We start from the raw sequence: 10,565 nt of genomic DNA on the forward strand, positions 1-10,565 counted from the left end.
TGTGTCCACGGCCCGTGCAATTTTTGCAGAATGCTGCACTATGTAAACTGCTACTGCAAAGCAGGCAATTATGGCACTGTATTTCCCATAAAATCCACCCAAATAAATCTTGCAGCCCCTCTCTTTACAGATGAGCATCTTGCCTTTAAGAGGATGCAGTAGAAAAGAAACTTGCTAACAGTTTCTTTAGCAACAGCAGGAAGATTTCTTGTCTGAGACTCCATACGTTTTTCATTTCATTAGCTGTCTCCTCCACCTCCTTTATTCATCCGACAAACACGTACTGAGCACCTCCTATGAGCCAGGCACCGTTTCAGGCTTGGGGGATACACTAAGAACAAAACACAGGAAAGTCCCTGCCCCATGGAGCTTACATTCTAGTAGGGGGAGACAGACAAGCACATAAATACATAATATCACAGGGTTCAAAATAGCTTAGAGACATCCTGTCTGAAATCTCTTTACTGCATCTCCTCTTTTTGGGGCTGTGATGAGTGAAAGGAGAGGCCAGTAATGGACCAATGATGTCACTGGTCCTAATGGGTAAACTTCAGTGAGTCCTTCAACTAACCTGGGTCTCAGTTTCCTCAGCTATAAAATGGGCAGAGGTTGGATTAAGTGCCTTTTTCTTTAAGAGAAAGGGCCCTTTCAAGAGCCAGTTTGTTGACTGTTCTACATTTTTTAAAAATTTAAAAAGAAAACATGAAAATTCCTTAGGTATTCCACATACACTCAACATTTTAAATGCCAATCTAAACTTCATAAATAGCAAATGTCTTATTTACAACTGCTATAGAATGAAGTTATTTTACTATCTTCAGCCACCATAAAAGCATATTCATTTCCATTGTTGGTTACATAGTTCCACCTCATTTGTAAAACCCTCCTGGGTATGACACTGTCTCTCTCCTACTAACCTAGTTCACAGACTTTGTGCTCCTGTTTAACCTTTTCCACTGGACTATCAGTTCTAGGAAAATAGGGATTGGGTCCTTACTCCTTTGGATGAGAGTCTGTCCAGGTAATCCATAGAGGTGTAATCATTGCACCTACACCATGTTTTATGGTCTCAGGCCCGTTGGGAACCCACATTAGTTCTTTAGGTTGTAAGAATAATTCTGCTTAATAAAATTAGAGCTATGGGTGGGGGCCTCCCTGGTGGCGCAGTGGTTGAGAGTCTGCCTGCCGATGCAGGGGACGCGGGTTTGTGCCCCGGTCCGGGAAGATCCCACATGCCGCGGAGCGGCTGGGCCCGTGAGCCATGGCCGCTGAGCCTGCGCGTCCGGAGCCTGTGCTCCGCAACGGGAGAGGTCACAACAGTGAGAGGCCCGCGTAGCGCAAAAAAAAAAAAAAAAAAAAATTAGAGATATGTGGAACCAAAGGGTATGTACACTAACATCCAAAGAGGAGAAATGGGTTTCCAGAACAATTCACAGACTAGGATAATGTGAATTAAAAAATAATCCTAACCTCTTTGGAACCCTGGTGGAATGTTAATGTATATTTAATAACGCAAGTGAAATTGTATGCATTTTGCAAACAATTTTTCTTAAAGAATGTAACATAGCTGGCGAGCTGAATGTCAAATAAGGCTCATACTCATTAACTTGGCATGAGTTATGAAGCCCGTGATTCTCTTGAAAGACAAGTTGTATTCATTGGTTTGACTTTGAAATGTAGAAACTCAAATTTCAATCAATCCAGCAGCTAAGGATGACAGGAAATTTTACAGGACTATAAGAAATCTTCTTGTCTTATCTGGATCAGATTCCCACCAAAACATTGAAGACTGCTGAAGGCTGCATGCTGTGTCTTTGAGTTTTATTGGTTGCTGTGTAATCAACTATCCTACACGTTTTCAAATCTGATAGGGTGGGCCCTATCAAAAGGACACATCTTGTCAATGCCTTTGGAGGCAAAGTGAAATCTCTGCCTTAATAACCGAATTTAATTCCTTCCTGTTGATCTGTGGTGTCAACATACATGCTGTCAACGTTGTCAGAAGTGCCTAACGTGGGCTGCTGTGTAGACTAAGGTCTGTCCTGTCCTTTCAGTCACTGGAAAGGAATAAGGACCACATCCTTGGTTGGGTACACACGACTACTCCGGGGCCAGAAGGGCAGGGGCGGGAGCAACCCATGTAACCTTAACTAACCTTGAAGCAGCATCACATCTTCTAGCAACAGACAATACCTCAAACAGAGCCTGTATGGACTACGAGAGGAAGGCAGGTCCAGCAGACATCGATTGCATACGTGAGGGTCAGAGAAAAATAAGGAGGTTCAGACAACTTTTGGCAAAGTAGAGCACAGTGACAGGTAAATTCTTGTTAGCAAAGAAAATGCAGTTTGGTATACATCATGGAATTTTAGTATGTGTTTAAGCTGTTGGGTATACGCTACCTAAGAATACAGTCCTTTTTTCACAGGAACAGGCAGGAGGAATTATAAAGCCCTGCTGATTTTCACTGTCCTTCTATCAGTATGACTACAGCCCTTCCCAGCCAACCCAAAGGGTCCAAGGGTTGGACACAAGAGTGCACTGGGTCCGGCTATGGCTGTTAGGTCTCCAGAAGGTCACTGTGTGACATGTACTCTTCAGGGTGGAAGTCTTTGAGTTGCAAACAAGTATGACTCTTAAGTCCAAACCTCGGTGGGCACCATGGCTTCTTTGGTTCCAACAGAAGGCAGTAGGTTTTCTTCAGACAGGAAATAAAAGGGGAATTGTACCAAGAACCCACGGATCTTTTTCAGTTCTTCCTCAGCTCTAATGGGATCTTCCTTTGCTAAGATGGGCTTGCTTATAAAGTCTCTCAGCTGAATTAAATTGTGTACTTCATCATTGGGAAGGCACCGGAACACCTGATTAAATAGGAAACTGAGTGATAGGTTTGAAGGAAAGCGTATCCCCTTTACTGAAAATACTCATTCCGACGGACAAAACGTTTGTTTTATGAAACACATATTAATTAGTTTTATGTTACAGCGCAGACCTGATTGAAGGGTTGCTTCTTTTATTTGCTACAAAGAGAGTGCTAGATTTGCTTCCATCAAAACAACAACAACAGCACAGATCCTATATCTGATCTACATAAGTGACTGACCTCAGGATAAAGTCAAGATAGTGGTAAGGAGTTTCATGGGTGATACCTTACTTTTTGGATAATAATCACCACTGAATTTCACTGGAGGCTCTGGTCTAAGAGGAAAATTGTGTATTATATTTTCTCTAACTTTTTAATTTTGAAAAATGTTCTTATCTGTACCTGTACTTAAAGTTATCAATTGTGCATGTATATTGCTAACTGAAAATAAGTCTCACACATCATAACACTTCACACCTCAATATTTCAGCATGTATTTCTTAAGAATAAGGACATGTGCCTATATAACCACAGTACAATTCTCACACCTCAGAAAATCAATTCTATGTTATTTAAGATATGGTCCATTTTCAGATTTATCTGATTATTCCCAAAATGTCTTCTATAGCTGTTATTCCTCCCAATCCAGGATCCAAACTAGGCTGTGCCCTGCATTTTAAAAATTACATTTGAAAAGACTCCATGCACACAACCTATTTGATCATGGCCTTGAGGCCTCAGTATGAAATAAGGCTATGTAGATAGTTGTCATGTTTCATTAGAAATGATGAATTTTCTGTGCTGAGGTGACTCTGGAAGTCAGAAGAAGAATGCACTCTCACCCAGTTTATAATAGATGGTCAGTGGAACTCAGCTTGAATATTTTCTATGATGGAATGCTGGCTACTTCATGATGTAACCTGTTTCAGTGTCGCGTGACTCAACTCTTGTACGCTCTATCATCATCAGAAGATGCATTTAGCCTCCCTAACAAACGAAGCTGGGTTTTAAACACCTTTCCAAAATTAGAGCTGTCCAAAGGAGGAAGTTTCTCATTATTAATAAGCTTCATCATTAGGATGGACACCATTTACTATATGTACTATGTGCTAAATACATTTAATAGACTGTTCTTTATCCTCACGACCACCTAGTGAATGTTCCTCCCAATTTATAGGACAGGAAAGAAAGGAAGGCTCAGAACATCAAATTACTATACACATAGTTATATCACCAGCAACTGTGTGAGCTGGGCTGAACCCAAGTCTGACTCACTTTTTGATCCCATCTGCCTCTTTTCTCTTTGTCACTAGACATGTATAAAGGCTGGGTAACCACCTGCCAAAGATGCTTATGATGGGATTCTAGAATCTGAGACCAGAATGCCACTAAAGTCTCTTCTAAACAATAATCCATGGCTCTTTTTGACTCTGTTTGTTTAATGTCTACCAAGAAGTATTTTATTACACCTTGGAGGTGTATTGGTTTTTTACACTCATTAAGAATACTCTGTGCCAATAATATACAGAAATAATTATGTGCTTTTGTGACGTGATTCTATTAAAAAAGGAGCAGGACATGTGAGTCTCACCTTGTCATAAATTGTAGCATTTCGAGCTGCCGTTGAAACCCACACCTCCTTGAAGAATTTGTCACTCACTGGATCCTGAATGTCTTCACTAGGGCCAGAAAGATAGCCGAGGACAACCCTGAAATACAAGTGTCCTCCAAAATGGGTAAATGAAACAAAGCAGTTTGCTGCAGGCACCGTTTCTAATGGTACAGCAATTCAGACACTCAACCACAGAAGTCCTCTTTTTTTAAGGAAATCAAAGGAAGCCATTAAGACTAAGTGTGTGTCTGTGTGTCTATATATAAAAAAGCCCAGCTGCAAAACAAAACAAAACAAAACAAAACAGGAAAGCCTAAGTTGTGATGATGTTTGAGACAGAGAAACACCTTCATTTTGCTCTAAGAGAGTTCTTGTAATTTGGCCTAAGAGGGCGAGAACCTTGGAAGACAGAATTAGTATTCAAAGCATGTGCCTTTCATCGTGCTGAGCCTTTCCAAAAACGATCTCAGTAAATCCTCAACAGCCTTATGAAGAAGCAGCTATTAAAAAAAAAAAAAAAAAGTAAAAGAATAGTAAAAACAAAAGAAGCAAGTATTATTATTTTCCTTTAACTGAAAAGGGAACAAAGGGGACATCCCTGGTGGCACAGTGGTTAAGACTCTGAGCTTCCAATGCAGGGGGCCCAGGTTCGATCCCTGGTCCGGGAATTAGATCCCATATGCATGCTGCAACTAAGAGTCCACATGCCACAACTAAGGAGTCCACGAGCCGCAACTAAGGAGCCCACCTGCTGCAACAAGACCCAGTGCAACCAAATGAATAAATAAATAAATACATCAACCAGTTAAAAAGAAAAAGAAAAGGGAACTAAGACACAGAGAGGTCAAGTAACTCTTTCAAGGTCATACAGCTAGCAAATTGTATATGTGGGACTCCAACCAGGACCACCTGACTCCCAAACCTGTTCTCTTAACCAAGACTTGACTTTCCTTCCTCCCTCCCCACGCCTTCCTCCCTTCCTCCCTTCCTCCCTTCCTTCCTTCCTTCCTTCCTTCTTCCCTCCCTTGGGCCAAGAACTATGCTGAACTCTAGGGTACAGAAATGAATATGAAAGACACGGAGCCTCTCTGGGTGCAGTTATACTTGGTGGGTGAGATCAACAATGAATAGAGAATCACCCTCAAAAGGAATTAATTAAAATGTGGTAAATACCAGGTGTGCTTTAAGAGTGTGAGATGGGAGTAGTCGGGGAGGCATTTCCCTCCCCTACCTGTTTGCCTAACATTACCTACCATCTTTCAGGATTCAGTACAAGGTCACCTCTATAAAAGTTTTTATGGCTCCTTTTCTCCCTTCTCCCATTTCTCCCCGTCAATCCTGAGAGATCTGAACTTTCTTCCTTTGTCGCCCTCACTGTGCTTCATCTGTGCTTCATTTTTATCAGAGCACCTGCAATACTTCATGCACTTTTTGCTTTTAATAGGCCCATCTCCCACTTCTAGCATGTAAATTCTTTAAGAGAACATGACCTGGCTATTCTCATATCCCCAGAGTACCTGGCATAAAAGAAGCCATACAGTAGATTGTTTGAATTGATCAAATATAAACAGAGGACTAGAAATAATAAGAAATTCTCAAGCAAAGCAAGACAAGTTTTAGAGGTCATATGTGAAAATTATAAAAGTGCTGGTACCTACATAAAGCCTGAATGTTAAAAAGCACTGCCATCTTAATCCTGGAAGGTAGATGGTACAGGATTCCCATTTTGCAAATGGGAAACAAAAGGTTGGAGGCATTCTATTAATAGAGCTAGAATTGAAACCGAGTCCAAAGCTCTTTGCTCACATGCCTGGTAGGTTCAAGGAATACCAAAAAGGCTTGTGCTACATTGGAAATAAAAGTGGGGAGACTTCCCTGGTGGCACAGTGGTTAAGAATCCGCCTGCCAATGCAGGGGACACGGGTTCCATCCCTGGTCTGCAAAGATCCTACATGCCGCGGAACAACTAAGCCCGTGCGCCACAAATACTGAGCCTGCTCTCTAGAGCCCGTGAGCCACGACTACTGAGCCTGCGTGCCGCAACTACCGAAGCCCGCACGCCTAGAGCCAGCGCTCTGCAACAAGAGAAGCCACTGCAATGAGGAGCCTGTGCACCACAACGGAGAGTAGCCCCTGCTCGTTGCAACTAGAGAAAGCCTGCACACAGCAGCCAAGACCCAATGCAGCCAAAAATAACTAACTAAATTTATTTAAAGAAAGAAAGAAAGAAAAGTGGGGAAATGGGTCTCAGAAGGACTTTGGCTTTTACATTGCACGAAAGTGGGACATACTGCTGACACTGGAGCAAGGAGTGACAGGATCTGACTTAAATATTAACAAATGGCTGCTGGATTGAGAATAGACCGTGCAGGGCAAGGATTGAAACAGGGAGGTCAGTTAGGAGTCACTGCCGTGATCTCGGTGGGAGATGATGGTGGCTCGGGTGGTGGAGAGGAAGGTGGAGAGATCAGATTTCACTGATCCAGTGGACACAGGGTGTGAGAAAAAGTGAGGCATCAGGATGACTAAAAGAGCTTTGCCTTGAGCAAACAGAAGACTGTAGTTGCCATTAGCTGAGATGGGGAATTCTGTGGGTAGAGCCAGTTAGTGGGAGAAGGCCAGGAATTCAGTTTTGAACCTGTTGGGACATCTATTAAATATACAAGTGGTGATGCTAAGTAGGCAGCTGGAAAGAAGAATCTGGAGTTTGGGAGAGAAGGTCTGGCTGGAGATACACACTTGAGAATTGTCCACATATGTATACTCATAAAGCCATGTGACTTTAACTGACTTTACCAAAGTAGTGAGTATAGAGAGAGAAGAGGACCAGTGCACCTCAACAGTAGGGGAGAGGAGGAGCAGCCAGTGAGGCTGCAGAGAAGCCAGAGGATGGGTATCCTGGAGCCACATGGAGTCAAATTCAGATGAGAATTGACCATTGGATTTAACAGGGTGGAGGTCATAATATTGTTACCCTCTTTGTATTTAAATGTGGAGATTTACATCATCGTTTTTAATGGCTGCAGAATTTCCCATTATGTGAAATTTTATTTAACCAGCTATTTTATTATGACCTTTTGGGTTGTTTCCAGTTTTCCATTATTATAAACAATGCTATAATGAACATAATTTATTCATCATATATAATACTTTGTGAACTTCTATGATTATTTCACTAGGAGAAATTTAAGAACTAAAATCCTGGATCAAACAATTTGCAAAGGGCTTCCCTGGTGGTGCAGTGGTTGAGAGTCCGCCTGCCGATGCAGGGGACACGGGTTCGTGCCCCAGTCCGGGAAGATCCCACATGCCGCGGAGCGGCTGGGCCCGTGAGCCATGGCCACTGAGCCTGCGCGTCCGGAGCCTGTGCTCCGCAGCGGGAGAGGCCACAGCAGTGAGAGGCCCGCATACCGCAAAAAAAAAAAAACAAAACAATTTGCAAAATCTACTTCAAGAAAGGCTGTTCCAACACACATGTTATTAACCATGTGTGTTCTCCCCAGTCAACTCCAATATTATCAACTCCTGAAAAGGCTCAGCCAGGCTTATTGGGATAAAAAGGCATCACATTTTAGTTTTAGTCTTCACTTTTTCTACTATATAAAAATTTTCTAAAATAAATGGATCTGGCATCTGGGCTCACTAGGATTCCTAGAGTTTTATAACCTCAAAATTCTATTTCCACTTCAAATAATGTCTCCCTCAGACTATATAGGAATAACTTTCAAAAAGGTTCTAAAGGATGATGTTTGCACCTAGATGCTGCCGTTCCCTAATAACCAAAGCAAAATTTAACCATGTCAAATTTGAAGGACAGTGCAAGTTATAACAATAAGTCAATTATAGTAATGCCTTTGATTTGGGTGGCATCTAACCAACTGAAAACAGAGCTGAAAGAATATTTCTATGACTTTGCTTTTAAATGAGAACAGGAGGTGAGGCAATGTGTCTATCAAGTTATCAGTTAAGAGCCTGTGTAGAGAAAAAAGTATTTAAATAAGTCTATAACAGACAGTGTTCAGTAATAAATTATTTTCCCTGTCAGATTTTTTTTTTTTTTTTTTTGCGGTATGCGGACCTCTCACTGTTGTGGCCTCTCCCATTGTGGAGCACAGGCTCTGGACGCGCAGGCTCAGCGGCCATGGCTCACGGGCCCAGCCACTCTGCAGCATGTGGGATCCTCCTGGACCGGGGCACGAACCCGTGTCCCCTGAATCGGTAGGCGGACTCTCAACCACTGCGCCACCAGGGAAGCCCCCCTGTCAGCTTTTTAATTATAAAAATTTATACAGTAAAAATAATACGAAGTACTCTAGATGTTCTTTAGAGGAGTAAGGTTTCAGAGAAAACAAATTTGATTTTATGTTGACGTGAATAATGTCAATTATTTAATGTTTAATTGTTTATGCATCAGTGGGATAGTAGGAAAACTGCAGAAAATTGTTTCTGTTCTTTCCATTCCTCATGTCTATCACTGTAAATGATTCTGAGCTCTACTTGTGTGGATAATGGTTTCTGTTGAGTGATGGTTACATCTGTAAAGTTTGGATAATTTTCTAGGACTTAATGAACTGTTTGGCATGCAGTTGTGACATTTAGTGCAGTACCCTGATGGTTGATTCTATTTAGAATTGATTTCACATCGAAATGTGCCTCTCTATTTCTATTCAAAAATACCCCAGATGGAAAATGGATTGAAGTTGCATTTTTTTAAGGGAGAAAATGGTTCTGCTCTAGGTCACATTTATCTTTGAGAATATTTCCTAATAAAAAGAGCTAAAATCAACACAAGGTTTTCATGGTGCTTTTTAATGTATTATCTGTGTCTGCCATTGTGGCAAAGTGAAAATGCTTGTTCAAGAACTGCCTCTTCAAGACAGTCTGAAAATTGCCAGGAAAAATAAAGCATCTTGGAATAAACTTAGCATGAAATGCATAGGATCAGCATAAAACCAAAAGAACAACAACAAAAAACTTCAATGATCACTGAAGAACAACTTCTGCTTCCAATAATGAAAACCCTAGAGCTTTACTGAAGAACAAAAAAATGTGCATAACTTGAAGTCCACACCTTGTTCCTCAATAGGATGGCTCAATATTATAAAGACATCAACTCTTTTTTATATTAATCTATAAATATACTGTAGTCCTGATCAAAAAACTAGTGAGAGAACTTGAATAAAGAATTTTAAAGTTCGTGTGGAAGAATGAATAAGAGTAGCCAAGATTATTCTGGAAAAGAATACTAATTTGGGGAAGTGGTATGGTAGAAGTAGTATTAAAGTGCGTACCTACGATAACTAAACTGGTATCACAATGGCATGCAAGTCAACAGACTTTCAATAGGAAGTAGCAGAGAGTACAGATAGGTCAGGATATGTGGCAATTCGGTGCACCATCAAGAGGCACTACAGGTCAGAGAGGCAATGAGTACTGCAGTCATGCAGTTCTGGATCAGTTGGTTTGCCTGGGAAAAAGAGTTAGAGTCCCTACCTCATTTCTTACATTAAAATAAATTGCAGGTGTTGGCTTCCCTGGTGGCGCAGTGGTTAAGAATCTGCCTGCCAATGCAGGGCACATGGGTTCGAGCCCTGGTCCGAGAAGATCCCACATACCGTGGAGCCCGTGTGCCACAACTACTGAGCCTGTGCTCTAGAGCCCGCAAGCCACAACTACTGAAGCCCACGTGCCACAACTACTGAAGCCCACGTGCCTAGAGCCCGTGCTCTGCAACAAGAGAAGCCGCCGCAATGAGAAGCCCACGCACTGCAACGAAGAGTGGCCCCGCTCGCTGCAACTAGAGATAGCCCATGCGCAGCAACGAAGACCCAGCACAGCCAAAATAAATAAATAGATAAATTTATTAAAAAATTAAAAAAAATAAATTGCAGATGTTAAATGTAAAGGTGATATCAAATGAGCACTAGAAGAAAATATAAGTAAATATTTTATCTTGGGGAAGCTATTCTAAGCATATTTTTAAAAAGGGGGGAAAAGAAAAAAACGGATAGATTTGATTAATAAGAATTGACGTTTCGGGCTTCCCTGGTGGGGCAGTGGTTGAGAGTCTGCCTGCCGATGCAAGGGACA

The 10,565-nt window shown here is 41.6% G+C and overlaps 1 protein-coding gene across 3 annotated transcripts in view; it reads right to left on the reverse strand.

The window, feature by feature from the left end:
* Positions 1 to 1,303: 1,303 nt before the first annotated feature.
* The window catches only part of PLD1 (phospholipase D1), a 203,937-nt gene continuing 194,675 nt past the window's right edge, over positions 1,304 to 10,565 (reverse strand). For all 3 annotated transcript variants that reach the window (XM_024734104.1, XM_024734106.1, XM_024734105.1), the window contains exons 26-27: positions 4,455 to 4,572; positions 1,304 to 2,861 (exon numbers count right to left, since the gene is read on the reverse strand). In XM_024734104.1, the coding sequence (XP_024589872.1) occupies positions 2,637 to 2,861; positions 4,455 to 4,572 (343 nt within the window). In that variant the 3' untranslated portion in view covers positions 1,304 to 2,636. The remainder of the gene's footprint in view (positions 2,862 to 4,454; positions 4,573 to 10,565) is intronic.

The sequence above is a fragment of the Neophocaena asiaeorientalis genome, unplaced genomic scaffold, assembly GCF_003031525.2.
Source record: "Neophocaena asiaeorientalis asiaeorientalis breed wild unplaced genomic scaffold, Neophocaena_asiaeorientalis_V1.1 scaffold280, whole genome shotgun sequence".
Taxonomy (NCBI): Eukaryota; Metazoa; Chordata; class Mammalia; order Artiodactyla; family Phocoenidae; genus Neophocaena; species Neophocaena asiaeorientalis.